The sequence below is a fragment of the Ursus americanus genome, chromosome 33 (assembly GCF_024610735.1).
Source record: "Ursus americanus isolate L20-20 chromosome 33, mUrsAme1.1.p, whole genome shotgun sequence".
NCBI lineage: Eukaryota > Metazoa > Chordata > Mammalia > Carnivora > Ursidae > Ursus > Ursus americanus.
In genome coordinates, this window is record NC_142159.1 from 29,565,264 (window position 1) to 29,587,116 (window position 21,853).

Sequence of the window (21,853 nt, forward strand, 5' to 3'; positions counted from 1 at the left end):
GACTGGCTGAAATGGTCTTTGTAAACATGAATTTTGGCTCATGAAAAATCTGTCTGCAGTGCCAGCGTCAGTCCCAATCAGAGACTACCTGCCTGTCACCGCAGCAGGTGGCTTGGAAAACGTGAGCCTCTCCACCAAGCTCAACTGTTCGACCTCCAGCCCCAGCACCGCCGCTGCGTCTTGCTGGCGACACCGGGACAGCTGTGACAAGGTGGGTCTGTCGGGGTCGTCTGTGCTCCACTCCACCTCCAGAAGGTCCCTGTGCAGGCAGGGGCAGCAGGCAGCTGTCTGTCTGGTTAGCAGTGGCTGCGAGGACAGGGGCGAGGCTTCCTGACGGCCGCCAGCACCTGCCGCGTGCCTGGCTGCTCCCCCAGCTCTGTGCTCCGTGGAAGTGTCCCAGGCCGTAGGTGCCAGCCGTGATGGGGAATTAATCCTCAGCAGCCGGATGAAACCAGAGAGGAGAAGCCCCCAGGAGGACAGCTTGTACACATGGCTCCACTCGGCTGCCCCAAGAAGGCCAGGCCCTCAGGGCCTCTGTTCTACCAGTGAATGCAGGCCTGGCCTGGGGCCCCGGGCTTCACCCTTAGCAGCCAAGGGCAAACAAGGCCCCCCGAGGCTGGTTAAGGCCAAGGAGCAGGGTGCCCCCCACCTTCTGTGCCGTAGGCTGCCGCCCAGCTCCATCAGGCCAACCCGGACTAGGGGCACCTGCCCCCAGGCCAGGGCCATCGTCCGGAGCCCTTCTCGGTCAGGGAGCGGGGCCCGTGGGACCGTGTCTGGGAGCCCCCGCCACAAGCTGTTTGGTTGTCCTGGGTCTGCTGGACACCTGCACTGAGCCCTACCCGGGAGCGCTCACGTCTGGGCTGCCCTCACCTGGGAGCAGGCCCGGCTGCGGGCCACGTCCCGCAGGGACTCCTGGGACCGCCCTGCGTGGTGGCTCTGCTCGTTTTATGGACGCGGGCTCTGTTTTTGGCGGGCTGGCAGGTTCTGAGGGTGAGGACCCCGTCTCTCTCCCCTGGAGGTCTCCAGAATCTAGAACAATCCGACATAGGTAGATATTCAGGGAGTGTTTGGTGAACGAGCCTGTCCCTGCTGTGGAGGTCTGCGCTGGCAACTGGATGAAGGGTGACCTCGGTGCCACAGAAGGATGACCTTGACTCAGGGATGGGGAGCCCTGGGACTGGAGTGTGCAGTGAGGGGAATGCCCAAGACCCGGGACTAGAGGAGGGCAGGATGGTGGCTTGCAGAGGGGCCAAGGTGAGGATGTTGGAACCGTGTTGTGGGAACCCCTGGGGAAGGGGGTACAGAGCAGAGCCCCAAAGCTGCTGGGGTTGGGGATAGCCAGGGAGTCCCCACACCCCAAGTGACATCTGCTTGTCTGTGGAGGGGAGTTCCTGCCACCCAGCCCCCAGCACACTCCACACACCCCAGCCCTGGTGAGGGCGGGGGTCACGCAGGGGCCCACCACAGTGCAGGGGCTCTGCAGGGTCAGGAGAGGAGAGGCTGCCCTGGGCATCTGCTGCCACCAAGTGGTGGATGGAGTAGTCGCTTGGCCAGAGCACCTGGGCCCCTGGTCTCAAGGAAGCCCCTCACAGGCCCGGCACCTGGAGGACACCCCCCCCCCCCGCCCCCCGCGGGCGCCATACCCTGGCCCAGGACGCCCGGCCTTGGCTGGCCACTTGGACTTTGTTGCCCCTCTTCTTTTTTTCTTAACTCGGAAAACCAAGTTCCTCCCTTTAGTAGGGAAACACCACGTTCCTAAGAAGGACCGGCGGAATCCCCCTTCCACAGAGCTGGAAACTGAGGCCGGGAGCTGTCTGGTGGTGTGGGAAGTGGTGGAACCCAAGCAGACCCGGCTATGGGGCAGGTGGGCTTTAACTGCCCGAGCTGCCGGAGCAGATGCGGAGGGGATCCCGTGGCCTGACTCCGCGCCCAGTTCCTCTCCCCGAGCCCCTGCAGACCCCAAGCCTCCGGATGACAGCAGGAGATGGGTCCCCCTCACATCCCTTCGTCAGCCGGAAATCAGCTCCCTCGGGGCCCGTGGGCTCCCTCACCTCAGTCCCACCTCTGGTGCAGGAAGGAACCGTGGCCTCCGTCACCCCCGGTGTGGAGGTCAGGACACCTTCCTCCCCGCCAGTGTCACAAAGGGGAGGCGGCCCCGGGCCCAGGAGCAGCTGTGGGGTGGGGGGCCAGGGGCGGGTCCCAGCGCGCACATGGAGGGGGCGGGCGCGCTGGGGTGGAGGTCCACGTCCACCGGGCCTTCAGACACGAGGTTGGCGCGGGGGTCCCGGGTCCCGGCGAGGGGCGGGGTCTGTGTCGGGGGCGGGGTCCCCGGCGGCCGCTCACTTCCGCCGGACGCGCGCCTGGGGGGTGGATGGAGGCGGCGCGCAGGCCGCGGCCGGGGCTGCGCCGCCGGAGGCCGTCTTCGGGGGGCGGGTGAGGCCGGGGGTAGAGGGTGTGTGTGTGTGAGCGGGGAGAGGCGTGCGTGGGGCTGGCCGGGGGTGGGAGGGGAGGCCAGTGTTCCCCCGGCCGCTCTGGGGCGGGGGGGGCTGGTCCACGTGTTTCCCGGAACCCGACTCGGTCCCGCGCCCGCCCGCCCCCTCGGAGTCGTCACCCCCCCTCCGGCCCCCCTCCCCCGGCGGGTCCCCCGCTGAGTTCTCCCCGCACCCGCAGCGCCCGGGGGGGGCCCCTCCCGGGGGACGGCGGCGAGTGCGCGCGGCCGTGGGCGGAGCTGCTGCGCGCGGGGAGCGCGGACCTGAGCCCCGACGGAGAGCTGCCGCCGCTGCCCGCCTTCCGCGGCCCGGTGTGTGCTGTGGGGCCCCGGGGCGGCCGGGTGTGGAGTGGGGCGCGGGCCTGGCCGGGGAGGCGCCGGGCGCCGCTGACAAGACCCAACGACCCCGTTTGGCAGGAGCCGGGGCGCGTTCCCGAGCGCCCCGCGTCCCCCGAGGTGTTCACCGTGGGAGCCCGGACCTTTTCCTGGACGCCCTTCCCACCGGCCCCGAGGGGAGGCGGGGGCCCAGGCCGTTCCTACCGGGTGCTCCTTGGGGCCCGGGGTCGCTCGGGGTCCCCCTCCCGGTCCCCGCAGCGACGCCCCGGGCCTGAGCCCCTCGCGACCCCGGGCGTCCGGGAGCAGCTGCGGGAGGCCGCGCCGACCCTGCGGAGCTGCCCGATGTGCGCGGCCGACTTCGCCCCCAGGTGAGTGCGCGCGGCCCCGGCCTCCGATCCCCTCCGCCGACCCCAGCCCTGTTGGGAAAGCGCGGCCGCTCTTCGGCGGCCGAGAGGCGCCCGAGCTCCGCTTCGGCCTCTTCAGGTACGAGTCAGCGGAGCGTAGTGGTGTATGGTCGGGGGTCCACCTGCGCTCTCATCCCTCGGAGCCCCGGGGACAGGCTGCAGTGTCCCGGCGCGGCCTGCCGCAGGAGCGGGGCGCCTCTTCCGCACCTCCAGGTCACGGGGAACCTGGTGGTGACTGGGCTCCAGGGCCTGCCAGGCTGTGGGTCACCAAGCAGTTTCCTGTGGAAAGCCTCCCACCGGAACTCCCTGGGGTAGGTTTTAAAAATGAAGCCTTTTTGTGCCTTCAGACGTCGTTTTACTTTAAGAACTCATTGTATATCTTTATGTCCTTTTTTAGAACAAAGATGCATTTATTTTACAGAGAGAAGGGGAGTGTGCAGGAGTGGGGGGGAGAGGCAGAGGGAGAAGGAGACAAGCAGCCCCCCTGCTGAGGGGGGCTCCATCCCACCACCCTGAGATCATGTTCTGGGCAGCAGTCAAGAGTTGGTTGCTTAACTGACTGAGCCACTCAGGCGCCCTTCTTTATATCTTTTTTTAAGTAAGGGGAATGGAATCCGGTTTTGCTGAGATGTTAAACCCAAACTCCCCAGCGTGTGGGCCATGTGTTACACAGCTGAGGACACAGGTGTGGGGGTCACAGGGGTCAGATGTAGAGAACGGACAGCACGTTTCAGTAAGTGGACCAGCTCCGGATTTCCTGTGGCTGAGAGACGGTGTGCAAGGCATGGGCCGCACCCCTGGTCTTCCAGAAGCAAACACCATCCTGGACGGTGAGGGCCACGGAGCTGATGGCCAAGCAAACACCATCAAACCCCTGGCTCAGAAAAACAAGCAGAGCCTGCCCACAAGGATCTGTAGATGCTACTTTTCGTTCAGAGACATGACGTTCCCGTTGGTGGTCAAGTGTCTGGGCTCCTCCAGCCTGCACCGTTGTTATCGGAACAAGGCTTCGAAAACCTGCTGTTGGGGTGAGCCCAGTACCCCCATACTTATCTCCTTGTGCCCGCACCACCCAGGGTTGGGGAGGCGGGAGCAGCCTGGTTTGGGCGAGGCAGTGGCTGTCCTGCACGGGGACAGTGCGTGTGGGTGAAGCCCCAGCGGGTGGAGCCACAGCCGGGCCTGGAGGAGGTCCCTCAGTGGCCCACCGGAGCACCGGAGGATTTGCACAGTGTTTCCAGACGCAGCTTCTCACTGCACTGCCTTCACCCATGCCCATGTTTTGGGATGGTTGTGAGCTGCGAATACTGACTGGCTTGCCTGTTTTGACAATGCAGTGACCACTCTTTGAAAACAGTGCTCTTCCTGATTCACCCCTAGTCCAAGAACCCCAGGGACAGAGGACGCCACTGTAGGCCCTGGAGGGAAATTTGTTTTCTTGGCAGAAGCTGTCAGGGGAGCCCGCCTTTCCTCATCTTCTGGAGGGGGCTTGTCCTTGGAATGCTGGCATTTCTACACGGTCTAAAAAAGAGACTCCCAGCGAGAGACATCAGGGAGAGAGAAAGTTCCAGTTTTGAGGTTTTTTTTTTGAAAAGAGCTCAACCCATCCGCCGGGCCTCTTTTTTTTTTTTTTTTTTAAAGATTTTATTTATTTATTTGACAGAGATAGAGACAGCCAGTGAGAGAGGGAACACAAGCAGGAGGAGTGGGAGAGGAAGAAGCAGGCTCCTAGCGGAGGAGCCTGACGTGGGGCTCGATCCCATAACGCAGGGATCACGCCCTGAGCCGAAGGCAGACACTTAACCGCTGTGCCACGCAGGCGCCCCCAGTTTTGAGTTTTTTAAGCGGTTACATTAAGGCTTGGCAGATTGCCTCATTCTTTCCGAAGTAGGAGTCAGCGGTGGGGTCCAGGCCTCGGCGTGTCTGAAATGCTGGCACGTTCTCCACCAGACTACAAAGGAGAGGGTCCTTGGGCCAGGACACACCCCTCAGGTCCTCACAGTGACTGGGGAGACACGGGGCACTGAAAACAGGTGCGGGCCCTTGGTGGGATGCTTGGGGCCCTGGGGCACGGAGACAGCCTGGGCCACGGGAGACAGCCTAGCATGTGCACATGGGAACTGAACTGGCCAGCTGTCTTGTGACTTTCCTTAGAAAGTGCCAGCTTTTAGTGATTCTTGGGGATTTTTAAAAAATATATAATAGCTTTATTTAAAAAAATATATATTTTTAAGTAAGCTCTACACCCAGCATGGGGCTTGAACTCATGACCCCTGAGGTCAAGAGTCACTTGCTGTACTGACTGAGCCAGCTGGGTGCCCCACTTGGGATTTTGAACCAGAGACTGGAGCCATGCTGTGCCCTTGTGACAGCAGGTGCTGGGCCACGGAGGCAGCTGGTGACCAGAGGGCTTCTGCTGGCGTGTGTGCTTTGGGGACCCGGTGCTGCGGGATGAGCCCACCATTCTTCTCAAAGCCTTAGCATTTCAGGTCACTCAGAGGATCCGACGGATGGTTACAGAGTGGATTCGACAAACGGGGTGAAACCCTGTCCCCTTGAGAGCTGCTTGCTGCCATGTGCACGTGTTGTGTGCTCTGATGCCCGCGAGCCACGGAGGCGCAGAAGACGGGCTCCCACAGGCCACTTGACGTGGAGAGGTTGAAGCCGAATCTGAGTTGTGTCCCGTGCGTGCAAGGAGAGCCTGCGTGTTGGCGTCTTACCAGCTCCAAGGCCCCGTGGGCTGCTGTGTCTGAGTCAGACGTTGGTGGAGGGTGTTGGGCCCAGCTTCCTGTCCTGTAGCCATGCCGACTGTCTGCGCACAGGGCTTCGATGTGATGGCAAGGCAGGCCCGTGCTGGGGCAAACTGCTGCAGAAACTCAGTGGGCGGGACAGGGCTGGCCGAGACCAAGTTCTCTTACTAGGGGCGGGTCTGCAGGGCCCCAGAAGGTTCCCCCCCACCTAGGGGATGCCACCTGGAAACCCCAGACAAGGTGACCTGGTCCAGACCTTAGAATCTTCTGGCAGCCTTGGAGAGAGCATCCAGGGGCCCCAGGGACTTCAGAGCACACTGACCAGCCCTACAGAGTCTGAGGGCAGCTGACGGCCACCAGAAGGGGCACAGAGCAGCAGGGTGAGAGGCAGTGCGTGGTCCACACTGTCTTGCAGTGAGGCTCCACGGACGGGCCTTTCCATCCCGGCCCGTGAACTTGGCTGGCTGACCAGGCTGGCTCTAGACGGGGGCGGAGGGAAGGTCACATCTTGGGAGGTCTGTGAGGGTGGGGAGAAGCCATCTGGGCAAACGTCCTCAGAGAGGCCATGGCACAGAGGTGTTTCCAGAGGGTCCAACGGGACCCATGGCAATGTAGGGGGTGTCCCCTCTGCCAGCTAATAGAGACCCAGGGTGCCCCACTGGGGGAAGCCATGGAGGCGACACTGGCATGGTGAGCTCCACTCTGTAAGGTGCAGGTGGGGCCCCGGCCACCATGACATGTGCCCGGTCTGGGGCACAGGCTGTGGGGGACATTTAAGTCCCAATGTGAAGGGGGTCATCACCCATGTGGCCGAGCCCAGGGAGATACAGGGAGGCTGGGCCCGTCTGAAGCATAAGAAGGGCTGTGGGGCCGGGGGGTCTGGACTGGCCTTGGCTGATAGCAGGAGGCCGAGGAGCTGAGGGCAGGCCAGCCAGCGGGTGGACCCAAGGTGGACCCAAGGAGCATCGACGCTTGCAGCCGGGGGGCTCGGCTGCTCTGCGAGGGTGTGTCCCCCAGCAGTTCTGCTGAGCACCCCAGCACTGCCACTCTCTGGAGCACAGCCAGAAGCTGTCCATCCACGGCCCTCAAGCCCATCGGAGATGGTCCTGCCTGGCCCTCCCTCCTTCATGGGGTCAGATGAGATCAGGGATAGACAGTGCTCTGTGCCATGAGTCCAGACCCCTCTCCGCACCCCACTGGACCCTGAGAGGCCAACCCGCAGGCCTGGGAGCCCCCAAAGCTGTAGGTTGGCAGCCCAGGTTCACTGAACCCCCTCCCTAAGGGGACTCGGTCCCTGCACGTCAAGAAAACACCATCTCAGACGCGGGCGGCCCACTTTCCACCCGCTTCGTCTCCCTGCCTCTCGTGACGGATAGGAATTGTGCTTCTGGGGCCCCGGCCTTCGTGCTTTTCCCTTTTGGGGTGCCAAGTGGGGCTGTTTTCGGAGGAGAGGAAGTGACCTTCTTGCGGACCCCCGACAGAGCCCCTGCCAAGGGCCGGCCGGGGCGCGAAGAAGGGCTGCTCTCGACCTCGAGGCCTGGCAGAGGACCCGCCGACGCCGTCCTGTGCGCTGCCGGGCGGGCTTTCAGGCTCCAGAACAAGGTTCACCGGGAGCCGTGAGGTTCTCAAGCTGAGTGGGTTCCAGAATCCCCTGGGAGGCTCATTCAGATACAGGATGCCCCCCCCAGCCTCAGACGCAGGAGCCCGGGTGAGCCTTGGGAACGTGTCTGACAGGCCCGATGCATGTGTCCGGCTGCGCTGAGCACCTGGCCCCGGGAAACATCCCCGGGGAACAGGGTTTGGGAAGGCCCGTTCTGGTTGGCATGGTCCCTCCTGGACATTTCCTCCATTTCCGACCAGCTGTGGAGACTGTCGCGGGGTTCTCTCTGGCTGACCTTTGCTGTGGTGGTCGCACCAGGGAAGGGCGTGAAAGTACGTGGCGGGTGCCGTGGCCAGGTGGCCTGTGTCAGCACTAACCTGTGCGTGAGTGACCGTCTCCTCCCTCTTGCAGTCTGGCCCCACTGGACATTGACAGCCACCTCGCTCAGTGCCTGGCGGGAAGCACAGAAGACGTGGTGTGGTGAGCCGACAGCCCTGCGAGTCCAGCCAGGAGGACGCCCAGACTCCCTCTGCCTGAACCGTGTCCTTCCCGCTTCGACCGCTGTAGTAAACTTCAGTGTGGACCCCGGTGTTGTGTGTTTGTATTGGGAGCGAAACACGGGCCCCTTTGTCTTTTCGGATTACGTTAAGCCGAGTGCTTGCCTGCCGTTCGAACTGGCAGAGCCGCTCAGCAGAGGGACCCAGGCCCAGGTGGAGGAGCTGAGACTCCGGAGCAGAACTGGCCGGGTCTACAGATGGGCCGTCGGCGGGGTAGCACGTTTTCCTGTCTCCACGGACTGCACTCGCACCGGGTTTTAACTCCCCGAGGAACTGCTCCTTACGCGGGGCAGGCCGCCGTGAGGCGCCCGCGCAGCTCACCGACGGGCGGGCGGGGACAAGCGGGAGGGACCGGGCCAGGCGCCACGGGCAGCAGGCAGGCCAGTCTGCCAGAACAGCCCGCCCCGGCCAGGTGGTGGTCGGGCTTCCCAGGGCAAGTAGAAAATGGGGCACAAGAGCGTTTATAGGTAGTTTTCCTTCCAGTGCTGCCGGCCCACAGATTCTGGAAGAGCTGGGCTTTGGTGGCATCCACCGTGGCCGCAGAGCAGTGGCGGCAGGGAGCCGGTCACGATCCACAAAGAGACCGTGGAGGAACCTAACTGCAGGTGACCAAGGGAAAGACGCCTGTCTGCAAAGGCCGCACGCTGTATGACCCTCGCTCTAGGGGCTTCTGGAAAAGGCAGAACTGCAGAAACAGTAAGGAGACCCATAGTCACCCGAGGACGCGCACATGGGACTTTCGGGGCAGCGAGGCTACTTGCGTGATCTGCACTGGTGGATACAGGTCACCATTTGTCCCAACCGCGCTCTGCACCCCCAAGACGTGAACCCGGCGTCGTGGGCACGATGACGTGTCGGCGCGGTTCATCCACGGCCACACATGGCCCCTGGGAGGGGAGGGTGACGGTGGGGGCAGGGGCACGTGGGAAACCTCGGCAGATGGCCTGCGGCTTACGTGAACCCAAAGCCACTCTAAATAAAGGCTAGTTTCTACAACGCCTCCACACCTGCTGCTTCCTGGAAACACCTCCTTCTAGCAGAGAGAAGGTGCGCGCTCCTCGGAGTCTTTCGTGGAAGCTCGAAGCCTGCACGGCCTCAGCCCGAGGGTGCACACGCCCGCTGCAGGAGCAAGACGGCCGGCGACGGGCACTTCCCGCTCACCGCCACGGCCGCGGCCACGTCTCCATCCACGGACCATCCGGACGACCCATGCTGCTCCGCAAACGTTAGGGCTGCTGCTTCCAATCCCCACTGCGGCACCACCTCCCCCTCCCGTAGTTGATCAAGCAGATGGCTGCACGTGTCCCCCTCAGCCACCAGCCTGACCCCGCGCACACGTCTGCACAGCAGCTGCCCAGCTGGACCCGGGCCGCTGTTTGGTAGCAATGAAATAAATGCTTTCAGTCTCAGCAAATTCAGGGCCCCCGTCCTGTCGGAGCGCACACTGTCATTGTGCCCAGGGCAGCAAGTGACCGTTATCAGGAGGAAGGGGGGCTCTCGGCGGTCACTTGTTATCCCCTCCTGGGCACACGGGGGTCTCTCCCTCCCTGTGTGACATCAGCTCATCCCAGGGCCCCGCTCACCAGTCCCGTGTGACCGCTTGTCCCTCAGGAGCCATGCTCCCGCACATCAGCACCGGGCTGGGACCCCCGTGAGATCGAGAAGCTGGCTCTCAGGATCTCTGGGTCCCTAATTTCAGTCTGTGGAGGCAAGTTTTCGTGGGTGCAATTGAGGTGCTGGTGGAGACAAGTCTCCGTGTCACAGAAAAGCTGCTCTGCAACAGGGGGGGAGGGTCCAGAGACCTCGAGGCCTGGGCTGCGGGTCGGGCTGGTGCCCCCGCGGTGCCACCACTGCGTTGAGAGTCGGCTCCCCCGCTGGGGTCAGGGCAGGGCGGGGGTGAGTGCCACACAGACACCCCTTCGTTTCCACTTTTCTCACCACCACCTCCTGCCCCAAAGCAGCCACACGATGGAGACAGCCAGGAGGGTGTGCGGGACGTGGCGCGTGAGGTGGAGGGACGCGGGGACACTCGGTGTCCTGAGGGTGGAGGAGCCCGCCCACGCTCTGCCCGCGGCTCCTGCCACACTTCATGGGGTAGAGATTTTAAAAGCCCCCGGGGGTTTACCTCCTTTTAGAAAACCTTCAGTTCTGCGTTCACCCAGGGAGGAGGGTGACGGAGGGACATGCGCCACGTGCAGGTGACAGGCCACGGGAAGCGCTGTGTCAGGAACGTGCAGAATGGTCGTGGATCTTCTGGATTTCTTATGTAAGGCTAGGGGCGCCCATACACAGATCTTTCTACATTTTCTAATTCTGAGCACCACTGCCGATAAAAATATTTTGACGATTTAATACAAGATATCTAGGCGCTGCTCAGTGTTTGCAGAGATAGCTCGTGCAGATCTCGTCTTCGATTCCTTACTTTCCGTGGCCTCCGGGCGCTGCGGGGAGCCACGGGAGAATCCAGGATCCGGTCTCCTCGACACCTGACGCGCTGCTTGGCCAGCGGCTCCGGTCTGGGTGCGGCGTGGCCTCCGCACTAGACGACGACGCAGGGGTGTGACATACACGTTAAATATTAACAACAGAAACTTACCGGGATTTAGAAGAAGTTCCAGATTTGTCAATTCTTCGTTGGGGTCCGTCCCTGCAGGCACTCGGGCTCCCGTCCCCAGCCCCCAGCCTCGACTTGGCACACGACCCCGCCCGCTCCGGCGCCTCCCGTGTGGGTGTCGCCTGTGACGCTGGGCAGGTGCCGCACGCGGAAAAAAGGCACCAGGGAGGCTTCGACATCATGGGCACATTTTATTCCTCAGGACATTACAGGCTAACTCTCCTGGCGGAGCAGGTCAGTTCTGTTTCTGTGGAAAGTGTGCACCTTCGAAATCGTGGGGCAGTTTCTCCCTCGGACACGGTCACCGCGGGGCCTCCGCGGCACAGGCACAAGAAGCAAATTCCTCCAGCACGAAGCCGGCCGCGCGGGCCCAGACGCAAGACTGTTCCGCTCCGAGAAGCGCCGGCTGGACGCCCCGTCCGCGGTCTCGGCGGCGAGTGCCCCTCCCGGGCCGCGCCCGGCGCCCTGCGCCCAGCCTGGCATGCATGCGCTGTGGTTACGGAGAGACAGAAGGGGTCATTCACACACGTGTCCACGGCGGAGAAGACGGCCTCACACGGACTCCTCGGTGGACAGCAGTAACGGGTTGATGTACTCGAAACCTTCAAACTCGGACTGGTCGATCCTCTTTATGACGTCCCTGTGTGCACAGGCAGAGCGTGGGGACCTGCGTCAGCCCCCCCGCTCCCCAGCCCGCCGCCCACCAGGACAGGGAAGATGGCGGACAGGGCGTCCCGACCCTCGCAGCTGCCCCCGCAGGCCTTACTCATCATCTGGGGTCAGCTGCACAGGCTCGCTGGTGAACTGGGTGTCGAAGTTGTCCAGACCGTACTCGTCGGTTATCTGCGGCTGGAATGGTGGGAGGGCCTGCTTCTTCTCCAACTGGGAAGGACAACGCGAGAAGTCAGATCGATACTGTCATCTCTACCGGATTTCGGTTTTTACAGGGACTTAAATCACAGAACAGAATAGGAAGACACTCAGTGTTTAAATAGGTCGTGTATTTGAAGGCCAATTTTCTTTTCTCTTAAACACAAGTCCAGGAAGAAGTATGTGAGGCCAGAAAAATCCTGAGTTTACAAATGCCGGCAGTACAGGCCGCGTGGGCCCCGTACCCGGGACAGAGCCACGCCGGGGGTCTGCACCCCTATGGCCCGGCCCCTGAAATTGAACGAGGCTGGTCTCAGGAGTTTTTTCTTTCTTACAACTTGGAACCCTGGTCATAAAAGAGCCTGGACTTGGCAGGGACACCACTGCCCATCTCTGCTTGGTGAGTCCCCATCCCGCTGGGACCTTCCTTCCCAAAAGCCATCACTGACCCTCTGTTTCTAACCACAAGGGGATGCTTGTCAGGCAGGAAACAGGGCTTCTCAGGATCCAGACTCTGACTTCCAAGTCACCCTTTATGGGGCTGAGACACGCTCGTGCCAGAGGGCAGAGACGGAGTGCCCAGGACAGGGACCCCTCAGCGCCACGTCACACGGGTGAGGACGGTGATGGCCTCGCTCACTCAGTCCCTCCGTGACACGTGCAAGCCGCCCCCCCCAACCCCACATCACGGCTGTGTGCTATGCACCTGTGTCGGGCCAGGCACATCCCCAAGAACTAACAAAGAGCCGTGAGCAAGAGACACAGGTCCCTGCCCCGCGTTGGGTCCCCTCCCTGCCACACAGCCACACACGAGGCCGGGGAGCGAGAGGAAGCACACGGCATGCTGCCCAGGCCCGTTGGGCCCTTGGTAGGGCTGAGCCTGGAAACACCCGCCGTGTGGGGCTCCACCTGTCCCCGTGCAGGCCATGGAATTGTCCAAGGCCGACGTGACGAGCTGTTTCAGTCACAACAACAGGAACAGAGTGGGCATGGAACGTGCGCGACACGGGCCGCACTTCGGCAAGTGGAAGACACAGGGGTGTCCCAGACACGGACGAGTCCTTCCTGCAGGCTGCCCAACACGCACAGGGACGTGGCTGGCATGGCGGCCGGTGCCAGAGACCGTCACTGAGAAGACGCTAGGAGGGGGCGCATGGCAGATAGGACGGGCTGTCCCTGCAGGCAGAGCGGGTGGGTCACCCGTGTGCGTGGGGACCGAGGCGTGTCCTTGTTGCTTCTCACCGTTTATACACAATGACCCATATTCTTTTATATAAAATCTTTTCTGATAAAAAGCGGGAGGGCGCATTTCTTAAGCTATTTCTCTACCTTAGGTCTCGGCTGCTTTAAGACTTAAAGAGCAAGTTGAAGTGCAGCTGGGTCTGAAGCAAGCAGCTCGCCCACGGTCCCCCACGCCCACCCATCATCCCGGGGCCCAGTGCTCTGGTCTGAGGGGTGAGGCTGCTCAGCCTCCCTCTGAGAGTGTCTCACGAGCGTCACCTCCTTTCCTCAGTCAAAGCAGAGCACGAGAACAGGGCCCCCTGGACACTGGTCCGGGGCAGGCCGCCGCTTGGCTGCACCGGTATCAGTGGAGAGGCTGCTGGAAGGGGCATGCGTGGCGGCCAGGCAGGCTCAGTTCTGAGGGCCTGAAGGAGGCAAGGGCGGGGGGCCGCCCTGCAGAGGTGTCAGGGGCATCGGGGGCTCCGTGAAGCCTGCGGGGAGACAGGAGGTCCCTGGACAGAGGAGGCCACTGCTGGCAAGGCTAGGCAGGAAGAATGTCCCGTCCCGGGAGCAGGGAGAGGCCCAGACCCTGGAAGCCGAGTCCCTGAGGACAGGGTGGGAGAGGCAGACCGGGGTCCAGGGTGACCACATCTCTGAGTGCGGCTTCTCCTGTCTGCTGGTCTCTGTTTCCCCAATTCTGGGTGATAAGCCCCCCACCGAATGTATGCCAAGCAGAGACCGTCCTAGACGCCGCTCTCCTGGCAGTGGGGGCAGCGAGGGAATTCCAGAAGCAGCCCTGTGAGGGTGGAGGGACCCCAGCACCCGTTTTATCAAAATGCTTCTTCCCTCCACTATCTGCATATCCCTCCCACTGAAAACAGCATCCCCTCGAGCACCACGGGGCACTGGGCTGGGGACCCCACGCGCCTCCTCACGCAGTTCGTGTCCTTCCGCTCAGGCATGTCCGCGACAGCGGTCACTCCACGGAGCCAAGGGTGGGCCCGCACGCCCCCATGTCTGGACGTGGCTTATAAATGTGGACACTGACCCTAGAAGAGCACCTTCCTCATTTCACATCCGCGCCATCAACCCTTAGCCTTCTGATGACGGCCAACACAGGCCGCACTTGAGAACAGGGTTTTCGGCAAGGACGCACTGACCAGAAATGACCAGATGCCACCCTCAGGGGATGTGGCGTCACAGGCCACTGAGGATGCTCACTGAGGCCCGACATCCGGCCGGAGCCCCGTGACAGTGGGCGAGGTGTCTACGAAGGCCTCTTCCAGCTCAGCGGGAGGACACCTGCCTGGGTGGTGCGGGGGGGCTGTGCTGTGCGGAACCCTGCGGAACCCTCAATCTGCAGGGGTGGGGAGGGAGGGCACGAGGCGCTGCCGTGGGCTCGGCCAGTGAGTACGTGGACCACGGAGGCTCAGTGTGGGCCTCCAGGGGGTGTGGGCACCTGGCGGTGGCACTTCCCTCCAGGCCAGCTGTCCCGAGCTACACAGGTAACGGTCAGAAACCAGCCCAAACCTACCTTTCCTCGCCCTTGTGCTAGTGGGCCAGTCAAGGTCAGTTTCTCTTTTCTTTCATTTTTTTAAGTAAGCTTTACGCCCAGCGTGGGGCTTGAAGGCGTAGGGGCTTGAAACACGACCCTGAGATCAAGAGTCACACGCTCCGACTGAGCCAGCCAGGTGCCCTCAAAGTCTTTTTCGTAACTAGAAAGTACCTGGGCTCTGAATATTGTTCTAAGTACTCGTGGCTAATGGCTCAAAGGGAGAGGACGCTGAATTGTTTTGAAATCACCCAGCCGCGGCCTGGACAGTGTGGGCGGGGTGGGTGCGTGGTCTGAGCGCGCTCCTCACCGCGACCCCACGAACGCACAGTCCCGTGGGTGGAAAGTCACAGTGACCAGAGGGAGTGGACGAGAGCTGCTCTGCCCACGGGGCCGGGCGGTGGACCTCAGCGCGGGCCGCGGGGCCGCCACACCAGCTGCGCGGGGGAGACGCGACGCGGCCTCAGAGCGGGGCTTTCCTCCGATCTAGTTTGCGCTAAAGTTCAACCTTTATTTAATTAGCTAGCTCATCTCCTCTGTCTCAGAGGAGCACGTTTTAAAGGTTATATTTCAGTAACTCTGCAACCATTTATATATTTTGCAACAAATCCAGTTCAGACTTCCCTTAGTACCAGGAACCAGGGCGCTAAAGTGGAAAGGGCACTTGCATCCTTCGCTGTTCACCGCATCCCAAGATAGGACCAACAAGGGCAGGTTTTGGAAAACCAACCATGAAACCGGGTCCCACCGGGGGATTTCACGCAGAATCAACCAGGCGGTGTGGTCACAGATGAAGGACGTCCACAACCGGACCCCCAGGCAGCACAGCATGTGGTGGGGGACACCCAGGCAGGACTTCTCCCAGGAACACCGGGGACCACCCCCCCCAAGGGCTCATCACGGCCCCTCACGCTCCTTGTCAGTCACTCCTGGGGCCCCAGAGGGCAGCCCCCACCGCACCCTTCATCCCCAGCCCTCCCTCGGCGGGGGGCGGCAAACGGGCCCCCATGCTTTACCAGGTCCCAGTCTATGCTGCGGAAGAATGCGTGAGACTTGATATCGGAGAATCCCGTCTGTGGCCGGCAGCCGAGCCTCTCTTTGGGGTCCTAGGAGTCAAGAGTTCAAATAAGGACCAGTCAGTGTGGAGCAAAGAAGCCCAGATTTGAGGCCAGAGGACACCCGGCTTCCTTTCCCCGTGATGTAAAGAGCTTCACGGCGTCACCTGCAGCCGGTCTCAGCCACCAGCGGAAGAGCAGAGTCACCTTCACTGAATTTCTCATGGGCCTAATTTCTCACTATGTTTCGGCAAGCATGACTACAGACTGACGATTCACAGGGCAGAGGTCAAATAAGGAAGCAGAGCCCCCCCCCCCCAGGTGTCCCGTAGCGGACACTGGGAACAACCACCCGCCCCGGGCAGCCACACGCGGGATGGCCCTCACGGCGGCCACAGGTGTACCTTGTTTAAAAATCCTTTCAAGACGTGGGAGGCTTTCACCGAGAGGAATCGGGGGATCCGGATGGGCTTCTCTAGGATTACTGCAACGATTGGGGCCCTGGTGAGAAGTCTGGCTCCTTCCCGACGCTCCCTGCTGTGTTTGCTCTGCCCAGCCGCGGGAGGAGCTGGGCGGTCTGCAGGGCTCTCGAAACCCTTTCTGAGCAGGAGTGTCCAGGGCGCTTTTAGTGCCCTGGCCCCTCTTCCCTACATCCAGCAGGGTCTCTCCCCCACAGAGGGACACCCCCCCCAACGTGCTCAGGATCACGCAGTAGCCAGCAACCTCCTCACATATGAGGGCGCCTCTGCATGTGACCACCAGAGGGCGCTGCGGGGACAACCGTGTCCCTGGGCGCCAGCATCCCAGGGCAGTGATTTCTGGCCCAGGGGCAGGTGTCCTGCACTGGCAGGTGGCAAACAGCTGGGTCAGGGCCCCGCCCTCCCATGCCTCCAGGGCACACACCTGGCGGGGGGGCAGGAAGGAGTCTGGGCTAAATCATGACAGGCTGTCTTCCCTGGTGAACCCGCTCTCCCACGGCCGCTCCCACTTCCCCAAACTCGTCTTAGCCTCCCTGTGAGCGGGTCTGTGAGGACGGCCGACCTTGCCTGTGGGGGATGGGCAGGTGGGGGGAGACCCGAACACACAGCGGGGGCAGCACCTGAACCCTCGGGAGACACCTTGCGGCCCACACACCTTGGAAAAGGTAGTCCTCTGTGTTCATGTCGGGGTTGTCGGTGATGATGTCAAAGGGGGAGCGTCCGGCCATCATCTCAAACATCAGAACGCCCAGCGCCCACCAGTCTACGCTGAACCCTGGAGGGATGACACAGGCCCGGCCGGCGGGCGGTCGGCAGGGGAACGCGGCCGCGGGCACGGCTCTGGCCAGGGCTGGGCTGGGTGCCTCGACGTGCCCTGGGCAGCCTCGCCTCCCCCTCTGCCCACCATCGTGGGGCCCTTGACTTTTTTTCTCTTAACTAGCTGCAAAGCTGTTTCACATCAGGGCCGTTAACGTCCTTGCTGGCACTCTGCTGGTTTCCCAGATTGTCACCTGGCCTTTTCATCCTGCCTGTGGCGCCGCTGACCGCACAGACTTGTGAAGCTGAGCAAGCCTGCAGGGCAACCGTCCTTTTCACTCTCCTTTGGCTTACTACCAAAGCTTGAAAAACCCCTTTCTCGAAGGCTGCAAGCAGTCTTTCCCACATTTTCCTGCATTCACCGTTTCAGGGTGTATTTTATTGCACCGGGGAACGGGACCGGGAGAGCCTGGCGTCAGTGTCCCTGCAGCCCCTTAGACCCTCCGGAGCAGTGCCCCCATCCCCTACGGGACCCCCCGTCCCAGGCCGGCTTCTGGGCACTCGATTCTGGTCTTTCCACCTGCCGTCTGTCCTTCCCTGTCTGGCTCCTCAGCGACTCCAGGGATGGCAGCCTCGCGGGTGCCTCTGACCCGAGACACTGCCCACCTAGCCAGCCCCCATCCTAATGGCAAAGAAAATGTTTAAAAATATTTGATGGCGTATTTGTGATATGCTTCACTGAAAACACTAGGACACAAGAGTGTGTGGGGTGCGCACATATGCACAGGCCTGCACCACACACGCACATCACACGTGAACACACACCACACACGTGTACACATCACACAAACATGCATCACACACGTACGAACATGCATGCACACGCACACACACAGAGTAATCTTGTTTTGGTTTCAAACCCAGAGAAGGCAGAGGGGCAGAAACGCTGTCCACAGGGGCCGCAGGTGGGTTACCCTGTCCCACCCGGTTACTCTCCCACTGACGGGGGCAGCATACCCGCTGGGGGCATTTGTGGACATGTGTGTGGCTTTTCCTCCTTCCCCACCCCTTAGGGCTCCTTGATAAAAGGAACCCTATCCAGTGTCCTCCACCAGGGGACACCCGAGTAGACACCCAGGACAGAGGGGGGCCACATAGGTTCAAATAAGGGCTGAGGCCAGGGGGCGACAGGGCCCGGGCACAAAGTGAAGGGTGTGTGTTTCAGTTGTAACCGGACAATAAAACCGCTCTCCCTGGCTACTGGGCTAGAGCCCCAGAGTCCAGGTTAGGACCCCTGGCAGCGTCAGCCCCGGGCAGGTCCACCTGGCCCCCTCTGCTCTGGGACCGTATCCCCGAGAAGAGGATGCCCCTGGGGGCCAGGGCCTGTCCTCATCCGCACCTGCCTGCCGTGTGCCAGCAAGCAGCCCCCCACCTGCCCGGCAGCCCCGCTCACCGTACTCCTCCCCCCGCAGGATTTCTGGGGCGATGTAATTCGGGGTTCCGCAGAAAGTGCTGGTCGTGTCACCAGGGCCCAGGCCTTCCTGTGGGGACAAGTCAGTTACCAGGAGGGCAGAACAGCTCCCACCACGCACCCACTGGTGGGATGACGTGCAGCAGAGAAAGCCAGCTGAGGACAGTGAAGGCAGAGGTGCCTGGCCCCGGAGCCCCGGCACCTCTGAGCGCGTGGAGGCATCACCCGGGGACCGCGCACTCGCCTTGCACATGCCGTAGTCCGTTAACTTGATGTGGCCTTCGGCGTCAAGGAGCACGTTGTCCAGCTTCAGGTCCCGGTAGATAATCCCTCGCTCGTGTAGGAAGTTGAGAGCGATACAGATCTCAGCAGCATAGAATCTGGGGGCAGCAGAGGGAACCCAACACGGAGCTTGGGTGGGAGCCCCGTGCAGGCCGAGCAGGAACGGCGGGGCTGCCACCGGCCCCACGGCTCGCCCAGCAGACGCCCTGGCGTCCTCCTCTTGCCGAGGAACACACGGGGCCAACACGACCACAAGACATGCTCAACGTCCTCGTCGTCAGGGAAACGCAGATCAAGACTGCCTCCCACCTCCTAGCATGGCCACTCCCACAGACAGACAGACAACAGGACGTGTTGGCGAGGATGCGAGGAAACCGGCACTCATGTGCCCAGCCGCTGTGGGAACAGCGCGGAGGTGCCCCAGTTAAACCCAGAAACGGCACATGAGCTAGGGTCTTGAAGAGATGTGTGCGCGGCCCCATCCACAACTGCACTATTCCCTGTGGCCAAGGGTGGAGACCACCACCCAGGTGCCCATCGTCGGATGGACGGACAAGCAAAGCGCGGTCCCTCCACACAACAGGGTGCTACTGAGCCCTGCTGCGACATGGACGGACCTCGCGGGCACTCTGCTCAGTGACGTGAACCAGTCCCAGAAGGCCAGACGCTGTCGGATTCCCCTCAGAAGGTCCCCAGGGGGGACTGGGGAGGCCGGGGGGGCAGCATCAGTCGGGGAAGATGGAATGTTCCAGAGATGGATGGTGGGGACGGCTGCACTACGATGCGAATGTGCTTCATGCCGCTGAGCCCCTGCAAATGGCTATAGCATGGAGAATTTTATGCTCTGTCCACAATTAAAAAAGAAAATGCTAGTGTGTGGGGAGTGGGCGATGCCTGACTTACTACCTGCATTTCCCCTGAAACGATCTAAGGTGACTCAAAACCCGCACGGAGTTGTTTCAAAGGTGAGGAAGTAAGGAGCGGGGGGACCCACGGGAACAGGAATGATGCGGACAGGGCGCAGACACGAGGGTTCCCGAGGCGGCCGGAGGGCGGGTGGCCCTTAGCGTCACTGTCACTTGAAGAGAAACGGGTTACTCTTCTCCAAGAGCCGCTGCCCTGCTTTGTAACCGTGTAATGAGAACCACAAGTGGCACGATGCCACTCGGGGGAGCCTGCAGCTGGGACGCGTGGCAACCCCACCCCGGTTCTGGAAGCAGGGAAAGGCAGAACCGCCCATAGCGCCGTTGTGCACACACTCTCCCAGGAAGCACCCACTTCTCCGGGAGATGCGCCACCCTGCTCTGGGGGCCGAGACCCGACGGGCCGTTTCTGAGGCTCTGTAACTCAGGGGACCCACAAATCGTAGGACCCCTGAGCCGCACTGCAGGGGACAGCGGCGCCCTCTTTGCCACGTCCCCCCAGACTCCACCTCCCTTCCAGCTCACCCCAGGCCTCCGAGGAGGGCCCCGCTGCCCGGCCCGCGCCTGCCTGCCCACCAGCACAGCACCCACCTGGCGTGCTCCTCTGGAAGCTTCCTCTGTCTCTGCATGTGGAACATGAGGTCCCCGCCATTGACGTACTCTATGACCAGGAACAGCCTGAGGGAGAGAGAGGGCGGTGGGGGCTGAGACCCCATGCGGCCCATGCCAGACCTCCTCGGGGGCAGGTTCAACGTGGGGAGGCCCCATGACCAGGAACAACCGAGCTGGGCTGCTGGCAGGTCAGCTCTCCTGTGAGGCCGAGGAAGGGAGGTGCCCGGGGTTGCCTGACCCCGCCCAGGCTGGTGAGGAAAGCAGCCCAGACTGAAAAGACGGGCTCTGTACCCAGGTCCCTGGGGCATCTCTTGGGAGATGTCAAGAGACCCTGCCCACGGGGTTTCTTGTTCTGATCCATTCTGATCCCGACGTAGGGAAACTGACTGAAAACACACATGACAATTCCCATTCAGCTGCTCGTGTCGCCCAGCACAGGGGCACATGCTCTCCCCACGGGGCTGGCAGAGGCAGGGGCCGGACACAGAGCTGCGGGACCACCCTGGAGGCCGAGGGGCCGGAAGAGCAGGTGCACAGATGCACGGGCCAGGTGAGGGGGTGGCCGCGTCTGGTGAGTGACTGCTCTGGCCGCCAAATCTGGATGGAGGCCGGGGAGGCATAAGGAGGTGTGTTGTCCCCGGGCAGGAGCCCCAGTGGCGCGGGTGGGGGGCGGCGCGGTAAGGAGGCACTAAGGACAGCCAACGAGCGTGCAGAGGTCCGGACACCAGGGCAGAAAGAAGGGGGTGGGGCTGCAGGCTGGCACCTGGCCACTGGACGGACTGTCCCAGCGCAGGGGTGACTTGGAGGCAGGGGGAAGGCCTGGGGGTGGCTGGGGCCAGGGCGGGCCAACATGACCCTGTGTGACTCTGCGTGACCCTGTGACTAAGGAACCGGGACCGCACGCCATCCCGGTCTCCAAACCCTCTACCATGTGGATCCTTCCGCACAACATTTTTCGCACGCTCAATAAGATGTCATTTTCAAAATTAAATTCACGCACCATCTTCCAGAAATACCCTGTTGAGGGCAGCTCACGGTTCCTCTGGGTGGGGAGTGGGAGTGAGCGCACAGACAGCTTGTGGGGTCGGCTTGTGGGTCACAGGTGCCCCACCCTCACGGCCGGGAAGAGGGCGGTCACTCGAGTGCACACGCTGAGGCCCCCCACGGAGGTTCTAACACGCGCTTACACGAGCAACAACCCGAAATCCGTCAATACGCAGATGGAGAAGGGCCTGGACCGCGAGCGAGCACCGCGACCCTCTCGGCCAGCGAGGAGCGATTCCTTCAGCCCTCGTTCTGCTCCCGCCTCCAAAGGGTGTGTCTGGAAGGCCGACGAAGGCTTGGCCGCCCCAGGATTCACCTGCATCCCTAAAGCTTCGCCGGCGCAGAGCTACGCCCGCTCACATGCGTGTTGTGTGTGGTGGCATTCGTGTGACAGCACACGTGCGACACGGAACGTCTCTACCATCTACCCTCGCGGCGTCTGCACGTGCACGTCCATGCTGCCAGCCACCGTGAGGGACGTGTGGTGCTCATCCCACCCCTGGGAAGAGACCTCGGACCTAACAGCCAGTGTTAAAAAAATTTTTTTAAAAAGCATTTGTTCAAAACCCGTAGGGTGACTTCCAAGCACAGGACAGAGATTTTCCACAACGACCAGGAGTCCCGTCCCCAGTGGGCGTGGCTCCCTTGAGCACTTGCACCCCCAGAGGACAGGCACGCACCCTGACGTGTGCTCCCCAGGAAGCGTCTCCGGGGCCGCTGGCCCACCTGAGCTGACAGCAGGTGACGGACGGTGCCTTTCCAGAACAGGGACAAACCCGACGCCACTTCCAGACAAAACAGCAAAACACATGAATTCTGGGGAAAATTCGAGAGCCTTGGGA

At 62.0% G+C, this 21,853-nt stretch overlaps 2 protein-coding genes across 23 annotated transcripts in view; one reads left to right on the plus strand and one right to left on the minus strand.

Annotated features, from left to right (window-relative positions):
• Window positions 1–2,348: 2,348 nt before the first annotated feature.
• Window positions 2,349–9,028, plus strand: FAAP20 (FA core complex associated protein 20). 22 transcript variants are annotated; one of them, XR_006780667.2, is made up of 6 exons: window positions 2,349–2,433; window positions 2,671–2,800; window positions 2,906–3,192; window positions 3,308–3,539; window positions 4,038–4,256; window positions 5,601–8,158. XR_006780667.2 is itself a non-coding variant. In XM_087858539.1 (5 exons), the coding sequence occupies exons 1-5, from the start codon at window positions 2,372–2,374 to the stop codon at window positions 3,785–3,787; spliced, it is 849 nt and encodes a 282-aa protein (XP_087714665.1). In that variant the 5' UTR covers window positions 2,349–2,371; the 3' UTR covers window positions 3,788–8,158. The 22 variants fall into 22 exon arrangements, 12 of the variants coding, with proteins under 12 accessions (XP_087714665.1, XP_045659418.2, XP_087714666.1 ...); XR_006780669.2 differs by having other exon boundaries at window positions 5,701–8,158; XR_006780670.2 differs by having other exon boundaries at window positions 5,715–8,158.
• A 1,896-nt stretch (window positions 9,029–10,924) lies between these two features.
• PRKCZ (protein kinase C zeta) overlaps window positions 10,925–21,853 on the minus strand; it is a 100,651-nt gene continuing 89,722 nt past the window's right edge. The window contains exons 11-18 of the mRNA XM_045803458.2: window positions 19,947–20,033; window positions 18,395–18,530; window positions 18,133–18,220; window positions 16,579–16,698; window positions 15,849–15,928; window positions 15,406–15,495; window positions 11,513–11,628; window positions 10,925–11,386 (exon numbers count right to left, since the gene is read on the minus strand). Coding sequence (XP_045659414.1) covers window positions 11,299–11,386; window positions 11,513–11,628; window positions 15,406–15,495; window positions 15,849–15,928; window positions 16,579–16,698; window positions 18,133–18,220; window positions 18,395–18,530; window positions 19,947–20,033 — 805 coding nt within the window. The 3' untranslated portion in view covers window positions 10,925–11,298. The remainder of the gene's footprint in view (window positions 11,387–11,512; window positions 11,629–15,405; window positions 15,496–15,848; window positions 15,929–16,578; window positions 16,699–18,132; window positions 18,221–18,394; window positions 18,531–19,946; window positions 20,034–21,853) is intronic.